The 13,796-nt window shown below is 34.4% G+C and overlaps 1 protein-coding gene across 1 annotated transcript; it reads right to left on the reverse strand.

The window, feature by feature from the left end:
* On the reverse strand, window positions 1,794-12,995 carry LOC109326872 (probable manganese-transporting ATPase PDR2). Its single transcript, XM_019559752.1, has 21 exons — window positions 12,564-12,995; window positions 12,386-12,478; window positions 11,397-11,599; window positions 11,037-11,109; window positions 10,773-10,945; window positions 10,515-10,686; window positions 9,745-9,849; window positions 9,537-9,647; window positions 9,362-9,448; window positions 9,102-9,284; window positions 8,938-8,988; window positions 8,729-8,854; window positions 7,649-7,728; window positions 6,420-6,528; window positions 5,437-5,565; window positions 4,798-4,863; window positions 4,626-4,697; window positions 4,083-4,234; window positions 3,701-3,812; window positions 3,501-3,617; window positions 1,794-3,066 (listed from the first exon to the last, which is right to left on the reverse strand). Exons 1-21 carry the CDS (start codon window positions 12,810-12,812, stop codon window positions 1,966-1,968), a joined length of 3,564 nt encoding a protein of 1,187 aa, XP_019415297.1. The 5' UTR covers window positions 12,813-12,995; the 3' UTR covers window positions 1,794-1,965.

Genomic DNA, 13,796 nt, shown 5'->3' on the forward strand with positions numbered 1-13,796 from the left:
CTGAGAAATTTTGGTCCAACCATGTTAAACTCGTTTGAACTGTAATAACCCGGGAAGTGAATCGGATAGTTCACTTCAAATTTTGAAAAAATAAAATACTACTCTAACGTTTTGTTTTACTCTGGGCCAACAAAAGACAGGGAGATGTTATTTCAATATAATTATATATAATTGTTAATTATATAAAATTTTGTATATACATATAACTATATATTTATAAATAAAAATGATAAATTATATATGAAATCATCCGGTCCGACCAGACAATTTAACTATTTAAACTGGTTAAACCTAATATAAGACCTCTTTCAGTTTGATGTTCGGCTCGAGTTTCATAATATTGTGTTCCGAGTAGTTTTATTTCATTAATGTTTACATTACAATTACATTACGCTTGCTCTTTCTTGTCATAAATTCCTTTTAGAGTAGATAAAAATCTATATACAGTGATATTATAATAGTTTTATACACTATCAGTTCATCAATTACTATTTATTTTCAACTATCACCTGCTCTTCAAAAAATAATATAAATGAATAATGAACAATGTACGATTGTATATAAACATTTACACTGTCAATGCATAAATATTATACTCATGAATAATGTTATTTCATTTACACATCACTAACGTTGAGTTTGGTTGGGTAGAGTTAGAGAAGAGAGAAGAGAGGGAGAGAGTAGAAGAGAAATGAGAAATTTCTCCCCTTTGGTTGAGAGGGAAAAAAAGAAGGGAGAGAAGAAAAAAGTGGGCGTGTCCATAAAATTTCTTTCTCTCCACTTATGAGGAGAAAATGAGAAGAGAAAGAGAAACTTTACTTGAAGAATGACCTATTATCCCAAATTGTGTCCCAAACTTTGTCACAAATCATATCAATTAAAAATATTAATTAAAATTATAATAAAATTTATAATTTAAAATTATAACATTTATTTTTAATTAATATTGACAACAATATTTTTCTATCCCTTTTCTTTATTATAGAAACTTTTTTGTAATTTGAACCACAATATCATCATTTTATTCTTAACTATTCATTTGTATTAATTTTTTTGAAGAATCAATAATCATCTTTACTTATAGATGGCAAAACGGGTCGCCTGATCCATTTTGTCCATGTCTACAAATGCCCACAAAAATTTAAGCGGACGCAAGCATGCCCGTATTGATTTAACGGACAAAATGACATGCCATGCCAATTTTAAAACGGGCTAAGAGCATTGGGCGGCCCATAGGCATTGGTGAATAATTTAAAAATTATAAATTAATATAATAAAATCAAATGAAACTAAATAAAGTAGTTAAAAGAGAATAAAATTTTAAAAATACTTTGAAATTTTATATAAAGTTGACTAAATCATATTAGAACACAATTTTTTCCAGACATCAAATCATATTACATCATAACATATTGGAATTTTTCTTCTTTTCTTCTTACATTATGTCTACGGGTTGCCCATTACAAATGCTCGTGGGCTTCACAGGCCATGAAAAACGGGCAAATTATACATGTCATGCTCGCACAAAATTATGGGCTATGGGAGCGGGCACGCTAACAATCCCATTTTGCCATCCATATCTGTACTATTAGTCTATACATTTTTCTATATAAATTTAAGAATATTTCATAAATTTCATAATCATTGTACTTTTAAAACATATATCATATTACGAAGGGAGTAACATAACTATACTTATCTTGCTTCTAAATTTTTAAGTAGGTCCCTCTTTTCATTTTACTTAATAGTTATAACGAATCATAACATGTAAATAGTAAAAAAAAAAACTCATGTCCTAAGAAAATATCTCATATAAATAAATAACCTACAAAAAAATTCATCATGCTATGAATCTGTGCTAATTGGTTCACAAAATAGAAACCAAATGTTCCAATTCTGACTTAGTCATCATAGCATTTCCTATTGTCAGTCTTTTTCTTCATCACATCTCCTCTCTTCAACTATTTAGACCTCTTTCTTCTTTTCTAAGTTAGATACAGCTGACCGTTGTCGCTTCTGCCAAGAAGGGATCTTACCCGGGAATGCCCACCTCAATAGTCTCTCCCATGAATAGCATACCAAGAACATTAGAAACGCCCAAAGCAATAGTTTATCCCTTAATCCCACTGGTAGTGGCACCAACTTCAACCAGTCATTTAAGTCCCTAAAGAGATCTGATGTGATGGCAGTGAAGAAAATAACTGCAGCAACAAGCGCATACCGGAACGGCTTGTTTTCAGAAATACTCTGGTTGAAGGGATGGCCCATATAATTTACAGCGAAAGTGGCCACCTGAAGCATCATGCTCACCATGTAGGAAACGGTATTAACCAAGTTGGGATGAAAATCTGCATCTGGTTCAATGCATTCGTCTGGCATGTATTTTTCAGCTTCTCTAACAGATGAAATAAGAAAAAACAGGTGAATGGTAAATTGACCCAAGAGGGAAAGTAATACATAAGCACAGAAGATATTTGGGTGGGGACGTTCAGCTGAAAGAGTGGGAAGTGGGCGAGCATGTGAGATGAAGAGGAAAAAGGCAGCAGTGAAGACACCACTTATCGTGGCTTGCACATCACCTAACTTGACACCATCAAGATACATAACACTCAACACATATGCGGTAGCAAGGCAGTTGAGGCCCAGAATTTTAAACATTTGGAGGGTTGTCACTAGGGTACTACGACCTTGACGAATTATGTCGGTGGTGGGAGCAACAGATGCATGCTTTGCGGTGAATGGGGATGCCATTGAGGCATCACCCAGCTTGACAATGGGTGCGCGACCATCTCCTTCCTCATTAAGCTCATCCATCATCTTCTTAAGTTTCTGTCTTTGCATGTCAACTGCTGCCTGATGACGGTTAACAGATGAGTTGGTAGAATCTGATTTTGAAACAACTTTGGATTTTGAAGTGCCTTCTCCAATTGGGCTAATGCTCTTTAAGGATGCATCTGGTGCAGGCTTAGATTTCTTTGGCTTGACAGATTTTGAACCTTCTTCCCCAGATGAGTTCCCACTTTGAGTTGGGGGCAAAGCATTTAGAAGAGCAACTCCTACGTCAGCCTAAATCAAAGTTAACCTCGTGAGCCATTGCTGTTGGTAAAAGATACATACAAGAAACTAAAAGCCTTAACAATTATGTCAAGTTATGATGCAAGACTAACAGCACCATACGTTGCTACCAATGAAAATTAAATACAGATATTTTTAATTACAAAAATAAAAATTAGATGACATTGAAATAACATGGCTATATAATTAAAACTGTTGCCAAGACCTCATCTTAATGCAAGAGAATTATTATCACTCAAGCATTATCCATTAAAATTAAATGTAGGTAAATAACTGTACTAGCAAAATATGGTGATGGCTTTGTGGTGAGTGCAGACTGCGGAGGTTATAATTTGTCAACAGATAGAAACTTTTATTTTCAACAGGCAACTGGCAAGTTCAATATTCAATATATTCTGTATTTATTATTATAGAACACAAATTACCTGCTTCAAAGCTCCAACATCATTGGTTCCATCCCCACACATCAATGTTACCCGTCCCACAGTTTTGAAAGTGGTCATGATAAGTTCTTTTTGCTCAGGAGCAACTCTAGCAAACACCTGAGACCAGAATTAAACTGTCAAAACGTAACCAGCACTAAAAATCAAGCTCTAATGTTTAGTCATTTAGCACAGATCAGAACCTTCACATGAGGAATGACCAGAAGATGAGCTGATGTCTGTTGCAACATCTCAAAGCAATCACCTCCAACACAAAGATCATGAGTCTCTGATAAAGATTTAACCTCTTTCTCACTGAAATCAATTTTAATCATGGCCAGCCCAAAATTTAAAAAGTGAAAAAGGAAAAACAGCAGAAACGAATTTGGAAGCAATGGAAAGTAAGAATTTTAGCTAACAATTTTGAAGAGCAACGAAAATACCTTTGTTAGAAAATAATGAAAAGCACTAAGTATGCAGATAAATAATTTGTATTAAGAAACTAGAAGTTTAAAAGAACAATGAAGAATCAAACCACATACAGAAGATTATCACAAAATGAAAAAATAAAAAAAGTGAAACTACCTGTAGCGAATGTTTTCAGTCTCATCAGGGGACATCCAAGTATATCCTTCACCATTACTTACTGGACCAAGGATTAATGTAGGTTTAGATATAATATGAACTTGGCTAGCAACATGGCAAGCTGTCAAAGCTTGGTCACCAGTAATCATCACCTATCAATTTAGTCCAAAAGATGCTTGACAGTTAGTTCTTACTAGTTAAGTGATTAAGAAAAGTCCCAAAACTTGTATCCAAAAACTCTCCATCCCTGCCACATAAACCGTTAGTACTAAAACCAGGTGGGCAAGTGAACCCGAAAGTATAACTGGTCAATAGATAAGTCATTATGCAGCCACATATTCTTATCTGAGATAAATGAACCAAAACCCTAATATAGAAGTGCAAACTGACACTTAAGTTGAAGACTTTAAGTTACTGTATTCTACAATGGATCATACAGTAAAAAATCTAAACAGTTATGTTTGACCCAAGGTGCTTTAATTGGTCTCCGACTACCCCTCATCAATCATCTGTAATGTCAAAACTGGCTGAGGACACACTTACCAAGTCATGTGAGGATCCTTTCAATTCAGATAAAACAGTGGCTGAATCTGATCTAATAGGACAATTGAATACCTGAAAAGAAAGTAGTACCAACAATTAGGATCAAGTCAATGAAGAGAGAAATTGACTAAAATAGATCCAAAGATATATGAGAGGGAAGTTGATTGCATACCACAAAGCCAGCGAATGTAAGTCCGCTCTCCACTAAATCCCTATCCAAACTTCTAGCTTCACTGACCTTCAAGCATTTAACAGCAAACGTGCAAATGTTAAAATTCAGACAAAAAAAGCAAAGTGGTACTCGATGAAACAAATGGTAGGGGAAGAAGGAAACTGAACATTCAGGAGCAAAGAGTAAAAAAAATAATGCAGTTTTCACCCTCTTAATTACACTTAAGAATCTAGGTCCAAATTTATTAAAATGATACAAACTGGAAAAACTAACTAATAACTATGCCTATATTTAATAACAGAGAAAAACAACAGAGGAAGGTTGTGCTAGGTTGTTGACAGCCAATTAAAATCTTATTGAATCTCTATGACATGGACAATGTGATTGTGTTGTATACAAAAGGGAAAATTAATTTGGCTATATGTCAAAGGAACTACACAAAAACAAGTGATTAGAAATATTAAGGCAAAAATATGAAGAAATTGAAAATATTATCCTATCAATGAAAGTTTATCCTCTTTGAAAAAGTCAAATGGCAAGGCAGGAAACTTTGACCAACATTCCGGTTCCCTGCGCATAACTCAATATATGATGGAAAGAGGTTCATAAAACTCAATGTAAATCCCATAACATTCTTACTGTCATGTCAGGAAGAGACTTGTAAGCCAGAGCAAGAACACGAGACCCCTGACGTGTATATTTTTTGTAAGTTTCAACATACGATGGTGGAACATCAATGAGCCTACCTTGAACAATTTCTGGGGCACCCTGAAACAGAATTTCAAAAGGAATCACTTGGAGGGATTCAATAAAGGATAAGACCGGTGGTAACTCTCAAATCACTAGTGATTAAAATTTAAAATGTAGAAGATGCATGTAGATTAACGTCCATTTCTGATCTAGAATGCAAGAGTAAGAGAGACAAAAAAAAGTACAGAAAATTTATTCAGAAGTTAGAATAAAAAAGACTGGGCTTTAACATAGAACCAAAACTAGCCCACTCAAAAACATTTTCTTGTAGGATGTCAGATCCTAACCCTCTATAGAAATGAGGAAAATTTACTGCTAAGCTAACATTAATAGCAGCCAACTGCCAAAACTCAATCCTCCAAAAACAAAGTGAAGAAAAGAACAGTCATGATATTAATTACTATTTGCCAAGGCTTGATCTAATTAACACTTCTTGTAGCAGACACAAATAAAAGACTTTCCCACCGCCCACTACATGAGGTTGGATGCATGGATTAAACGATACCGTTTTTTCTATCACAGTGGAATCATATTCCAAAAGTAAGATGGAATAGGAATGCCACTCCCTACACTTTTTGAAGGAATGAGATTCCACAAATTTGGGTAACAAAATTTGGAATACACATATAACACATTTTTCATTAACATACATGGGAATCCTCAAATTCCAAGCCTCCAACATTAAACGTGAATGACATTCTCTTCCTTCACAGAAAACATATGTTACAGTTTCATTAAACTACAACTACATAGTAACCAGTGGCCAAATTGAGCTTATAAAGAAGCAACTCAAATCAGGAAGAACCTGATTGGGTAACATAAGTATATCTAAAATTCCAGATTCAAAATAGGACACTGAGTAGCCAACAAACCTTCACAAAGGCAAAAAATTCCTCCTGAATGCGAACAACAACCGCCATTCGTTTCAAATGAGATGCAAAATGGTACCGCTGAACAATTTGGACATGATTGCCATTTCCCCTGCAATTTGATAGCAAATCATAATAAAACAAAGAAGACATGGAAATAATTGTATAAAGTATAAAAAGATAAAGGAATATAATCATCAGGGAAAAGAAAGGACAAGAATTTGGAAATTTATTACAACTCTTGACTCATCAGGTATCTTCCTTGTAAATCTTATTTTTAGTTCCTTACCCATTCTCCTAATAGAGATGGTATTTTTGGGCAAACCCATTGGAAATATAAAGCTCCCATCAAGATTAAATCTTTTGTCTGGACTGCTGTTCTTAACAGGATTAATACTAATGACATTTCACAGAAAGGCAGACCTATAGTTGTTTTTTCTCCCAACGTGCTTTATGTGCAGTTCAAGTTCAACAACCAAGGCTCATCATTTGCATTGTTCTGCAACTAATTTTATCTGAATAAGCCTTTTTAGATTTTCGGAAAGGGCTGGGTCTGTCCTGTGGATTTTCAGAAGTTTTTCCACAGGTTATAGCTCATATGAAGAATCTGAGATTCTGTGGCAATGTTACGTCTATGTAGTTCTATGGTGTTTATGACCAGAGATGAATGCTAGAGTTTTTAATGGTAATTGTTTGTCTTTAGACTTCATTTGGAATAGCATTGTTTTTTAATTTTTAGACATGCTTTGGTGTTTTGCTCATGGTCTTTTTAAAAGTGTTTTGTTGTCAAACATACATAGAGATTAGCGTGCTTTGCCACATGATTCAATATCCCAGGTTCAAGTTTTGTATTTTTTGTTATAGTTTATTTGAGAGGATGTCTTATCCTCTTTTTACATTTCTCTTCCCTAATAAATTTCTTTTTCTATCAATAAAGGGTCAAGGAAGCATACAAAACACAAGTATCATAGACAATAATCATAACATATCCCCATGACTCATATTCTTTGCTTTCTTAATCATTATATTTACTTGTTCTAGCAACAGGAATACTGGAAAATGCAAACCAGTTTGTTGACCTTGAGTGGCAACAATCAAATTAAATAAGTCCAATTACCAAAAATTTCCATGTCAAGTGAAACTTCACATGAACTAAAAAGAAAATTCAAATATGGAGCTGAATCAATACAGTGCAGAACTACAATACTAAAATAAGAAATAAATTCACTTACTTTTTTGGAATAGCCTTCTCATCAGATTTATAACTCCAATCAATTCCCTTAAGTGCAGCCTTCTCAAGAGGATCGCCAACCTATGGCATATTAAGGAGTTTATTAGAAAATAGCATCAACAAACAATAGAGAAGATAAAAAGAGCAAATATGCAAGTTCTTCTTGCTTCTAGCTCTCAAGCCAGAATCATGAAAGACCAATTGCTCAAGCTTGAGAGTTATCAAGCAGCAAGCAAAAATAATATTGGTAACCTGGTAAATGTAGGGCTTGGAGCAACAAATAATTGAAGAAAGAAAAGTAAGAAAATATCCCTTTCCCAAGTCTAGGCATAAAAAACATCATTTGGTTCCCGGGAACAATGGTACCGTCATCTACAAAATTAATTTAGGATGATATCCAAAGTAAAGTAACTTCTGATGGTATATCAATAGTAAGCTTCATATAAAAAACTAAGGGTGGCCCAGTGTACAAGGCTCCCACCTAGTAGAGTCTGGGGAGGGTAGATGTATGTAGCTTTACCCTCAAAAGTGAAGTGAATGTTGCCAGGATTTCAACCTATGACCTCCAAGTGACAAGGCAAACAACCTTACCTTTGTGATAAGACTCACCCTCTAATAATAAGCATGATATCAATCAACTGAATCAAGCAAAAAAGAAAATGTAATAACAGGTGGGACACAGTTGGGTTTCAGAAACTGTTCCAAATAAATGCTTAATAGGTAAGGCAAGTAATGAAGCATTCCTAATTTATCGAGTGCAACATCTGCTATCCCTCCCCCGAAAAAAGTCCTAGTTTCTTACCATACCTCTAAGTTAAATACAGAAATGCAAGACATGCAAATGTAGCCATTAAGTTCAATAATAAAGTAATGCTGAGATTTACCTCAACATTATGTTATGCTATCATTTATCAGGCCTTGAATAAATTGTTTACAACCCTCATATTCTTTCATAATTGAACATAGGGGCAACCATGATTTTTATATTTAATACTTCATCCCATTTAAGACTGTAACTAATACATAATCTAAAAACTAAGACTGACTTAAACCATCTTCAGAGAGAGAGAGAGAGGCATACCAGCTTATTCTCAACAAATACCAATGCATGGCAAGAAGCCAGGATTTCTACAGTTCGCACAGGCACTCTACTCATATCAGATTCCAAATCTGTAGTTCCTGCCAACCCAACAACTCCGGAAAACTCCTATAATAAAGTAGGGAAATGTATTATAACACAAAATAAGGTCTCAAAAGATAAACCAATACTGTGGCTTGATATTGGCATACCATGTCATCAGATGTAAGAGTCCCAGTCTTGTCGAAACAACATATATCAACCTGTACGGCAAGGTATGTACAAGACATTAAATAAAAACCAATTTCAATATGATATATATCTAACAAAGTGAAGGATGTATAACAGCAGAAATGTAGTAGAAGTCTCCAGGTACCTTCCCAGCAAATGGAATTCGAAAAGGTTCTGTACAAAAAATTCCACGCCGAGCCAGTGCAATCAAAGAAGTATTAACAGCTATTGACAATTCCATTGGTAACTCAGGAGGTATCACTGACGTAACAATAAGTGAACAACTTAGTATTAGTTTATACTTGCTCCTTGTAGGATCTTCTAGCCCCTGTATAATATCATTGACAATTTACCATTATGACCAAGCCATATCAAAATTCACCTTCATCTGTGAAGTTGCATTACCTTAATAAGCACATAACCAGCAGCAATTAGAGCAAACACAACCAAGAATAAAATGAAGATTCCACTTTCCCAGCTATTCGCAGTCACCTGTGACATGTCAATTTAGAAGGCATAACAACCAATTTATTCAGATGACACTGGAAAAAACTCAGGCTTAATGTTTATATCAATTTACCCTTTCTGTAGAAAATAAGATTGTTCGCATCAGCTTTCCTTGACTTGTTTCAAACCCCGTCCTCAGGACAACAGCCAAGCAGCCACCATCAGGCGTTTTTAGAGGAAAATTCTGACTCCAAACAAGATTGTTAAAACAACACGGACAAGAAGCATGAGTACTACCACAACATTAAGTGAAAATATATAATAAAGTAGCCAGAAATCACCTTATCTGGAGTGTGCTGAAGGATTTTAGTACCACCAAATAAGACATGGCTTTTATCTCGCTTTGCTGACAACTTCTCCTCAATGCCCCGAGCCATGATTGAAACCTAAAAGCATGGTCATATCTAAATGAGGATCGTCAAGGAAGAATATCATACCATAAAAAAGCCCCAGTCCCCATATGCTTAGCAGAGATGCCTTTGGATAGATCAGCCAGAAAGATTAAGCATGTCTATTCCAACCTTTATGTTTAAAGAAAATGAACACGCCAGGCACAGTAACTCATATGGCCAGATACATAATTACATACACAAGTAAACAAGGAAGTGCACAAACATCTATTAAATTTTGGAAAGAACAAACTAAAATCAGAATTCATATTCAAATATTTTTAGTAAATCATAGTGAATAGAATCAACAATATCAGTATATCAAATAAAAATCTGAAGCAAGAGTGTGGCACAATTATAGCTCGACAATAGGCAAAGGAGGCAGGGCTGTAAGCCAAATATTAAGCAAAAGGTTTCACCATATCTGTAAGTAATATCTGTAAAACCAAGTTGTTGAGCTTCTGGATAAAAGTCAATATCACTACTTTTAGTCATTCATGACATGTAACCAGCAATGTTCAAACTTCTGCCAACAATGTTGAAAGTAGCAAACAAATAATAGTGCAAATTTGGCAATCAAACACGGAATAATGTACTCAAAGTTTAGCAAATTATATATCCATTGGTGATTAGACAGGCACATTAGAGGAAAAGAGAAACACCTTCCATTGAGGAGTAGACTCGCCTGTGAGAATAGCTTCATTCACAATTGCACTTCCAGCCAATATAAGCATGTCTGCAGGTACAGACTTCTCCTCTCCATTCTGACCAGAAGAGCGACCGATAGAGACAACATCCCCAGGCAAAAGATCCGTACCAGACAGTTTTACCCACCTGTAATCCACACAATATGCAAGCAAGCATTAAAATTTTACTCCATTACACCTACATGTGAGCTTATTAAAAATGAGATAACATACTTTCCACAGCGATGTACCATTAGTATCTGACTATCCACTCTAACACGTCTTAATTCAGTTAAAGTCTTCAACCGACTTTTTGCCATGGTCGACTCAAACATAAACAGCATAAATAGAGTAAACAGACTGTAATACCAGTATTCATCCAAACACCAGAGACCAACACAGAAAACCTGATCATAATAGAAGCAAGAACCTATCAAGAGTTAGCATGAGGACTAAGGACAAAAAAGATAGAGAAAAAGAGCAATAAAGAAAGATCACCTGAAATACAAAAAAAGGTTCCATGCAGTGCTCTTTCATTAACTTCTGAAATGTTGGCTGAGGATAATCAAATCTAGAAGATAAAAAAGCAAAACATTAGCAAACAAAACTAGAACATAATGCTCAGAGATCAAACCAGAAGACAAACATTTCTTCTGCAAAGTGGGGAATCAATAATCACCAATTATATTAAAACAGGAGATTGCCTCAAGGACATGTCTGACTCTTAAATATTAATGTATAAGCATACAATTCCAACTATAAACTATCTATAACTTCACACAAAAATTGTGTTCTGAAGGGAAGCAGATACATTACATACAATATTTATAACAAAGAACAATGGAAAAGGAAACTCACACATTACGACCCCATTTCTCAGTAGCAGCAAGAACTTTGGCTTCAGAGCCATGACCACTACTCTTGAGATAATGTCCAAATGTTTCCTTGGTAGGGTAAGAAAGTTTGACAAAAGTACCCTTCTCCTTTGAATAGACAAAACATTGTTTCCTAAACTCAAAGTAAATCTCTTCCAATTCCACTGCTGATGAAAAACCTGCAGGCTGCACAAGCAAACACTTAACCATATAGACAGCCAAAGGAAAAAGCTTTCGAGGAGGAAACATTTGGACCAAAGAGATAGCTGGATTACCGCAAAACTCAAAATTAGTAATCAGAGTGAGCAAGCAGCAAGCAAAAGTACAGTATCAATGGCAACTTTGCCTATTCACAAACGCAGTCTACTTTAGATGTATATGACATTATCAAAGTAAGGCATCAAAGCTGTGCACAACAAGCATTAATGAACAATCATTGTAACTGACAATATAAAGCTTCTATCACTCATTTTAATGATTGAACAGTAATAATGACATTTCTAAGTTTCAGAAACTCTCTCTCTTCTCTCAACTCTCTATCTTAGTATTCTAGCTCTGTTTACACAAAGCATAGCAGGAAAATCGAGACAGAGAGGGGAATAGAGTATGTGAAAGAGAAGAAGAATTCAGAAACTGATTGCTTTTTTATTACTGAAACTGAACGCAGTGAACTGGGTTCAATCTGTTATTACAACTAGAAGGTCTAAGTGGTCGTAACTACTTGTAACCGCCTAGTCAGCAGCGGGGTTTAACTAATCTACCACTGATTGTACATTGATTACAGTGATCCTAACTAGCCTACTACTAGTTGTTGTGATACAGATTACAAATTATTATTATCATTAGCAATTAGTAATAATTCAATAATAATACAAATAAACTGACATTTAAGTACTCGCTCATGTCTCACCACACAACAAAAAGTGCAACTTCTGGTATTTAAAGGAAATCAAAAACTCAAAGAACACTAACTATTTTTCGAAAATGAAGCGGCACGACTTCTTTTGAACCACAGAACTTTGCCGGAGTTATCTTGCAAGAATCGGCCTGATCAATATTCTTAACCTGCAACAAAGTAAAATCTTCCCTCAACATAATTACCAAAACACTAGAAACCAAACCAAACTACACAACAAAAACATTAACAAACCTTGCTATAATGAGCGAAACACTTGAAATCAACGGACCAACCGGTAAACAGCAAAACGAGGATGTTAAGAGAAACGAGCGCACCGAAAACAATAGCAGCATCAATAAAATCGAGGCTAGGACAAATCACAGCGATCCACGCGCCAAATAGAACGGCGAAGGGCGTAATATCCACGCGCCAAAACCATTGCTTCTTTCTCAACAAATCGACTTTGTCCACCACCTTGCCACCGACGTGAAAACTCGACATTGCGATTCGAAACGAAGCAATCGCGTTCGATTGCGAAGTGAGGGAATTAGGGTTTGGTGGTGGTTTTCTCAGATCTGAAGGGAATTGGTTACGTTGAGTGGAATGGAGTGAGATGAGGTTCGTAGTTGCAAGGATTTAGTATCGGTCTGCGAATCTTCACAACTTGTTGATTACTACAATGTATGCCTAATTACTGTTACATGTTTAACCCTTCCATTAAATTTTTGTGATTGTGTACATATTATTTTCCAGACTTAATTTGAGTCAATATTTAATATATTATTTTTTGTTATAGATTAATAGTTTATTATTCATGTATTTTCAATATAATTTTTTTACACGGTTAACAGAATGATAATTATTAAATGATAAATGATTTTTTTGATAATATAAAAGTTCTTACACATTATCATTTTTATATATTGAATTTATAAAGTAAATGGTTTGATTATAATTTTTCAATCTTTAATTTTAAAATTTTGATTTAAATTTTGGTGGTTAGTCGGTAAAGCAATACACATAGGATAATGATATAATGTATTTAGATATAGGACTCCCATAAAAAAGATCATTTGAGATATAATCAAAATTAATTATTTTTACGTATATTTAATATGACTTTTAATTCAAACAATTTCTCATATACTACATGTTGAAAAATATTTATATTTATTTATATATATTTTATTAAATCAATATATTTATTTGACTTTTAACTAACATCCTTAATATATATAAAATTTATTAAATTTGCTTAATAAAAAGGGGACATGAGGAGTATAATTTCTTTACTGGTTTGAAAATCTTTACAAATTTTAATGTGTTTATCTATACTACTTAATAAAGGTACAAAATAACAACCACATTATAGTGTAATTTGTTTTCCTATTTTGTCCTCTAGCAATGCCAAATATAAGAAATATATTAATTCACGTGATTATTAAGAATGTTACTTAACCTCAATTACTTTTAAATCTGATGTAA

This window comes from Lupinus angustifolius, chromosome LG14 (assembly GCF_001865875.1).
Source record: "Lupinus angustifolius cultivar Tanjil chromosome LG14, LupAngTanjil_v1.0, whole genome shotgun sequence".
In the NCBI taxonomy this organism is placed as follows: domain Eukaryota; kingdom Viridiplantae; phylum Streptophyta; class Magnoliopsida; order Fabales; family Fabaceae; genus Lupinus; species Lupinus angustifolius.

Bases quoted from the DNA above. Each gene is read 5' to 3' on its own strand.
- LOC109326872 (XM_019559752.1), bottom strand. From the start codon at position 12,812: ATGTCGAGTTTTCACGTCGGTGGCAAGGTGGTGGACAAAGTCGATTTG. The intron at 8,989-9,101 runs GTACCTGGAGAC...CTTGCCGTACAG, and splicing joins GAATTCCATTTGCTGGGAAG to GTTGATATATGTTGTTTCGA. The intron at 4,864-5,436 runs GTAAGAATGTTA...AAATGCTTGAAG, and splicing joins AGTCTCTTCCTGACATGACA to GTCAGTGAAGCTAGAAGTTT.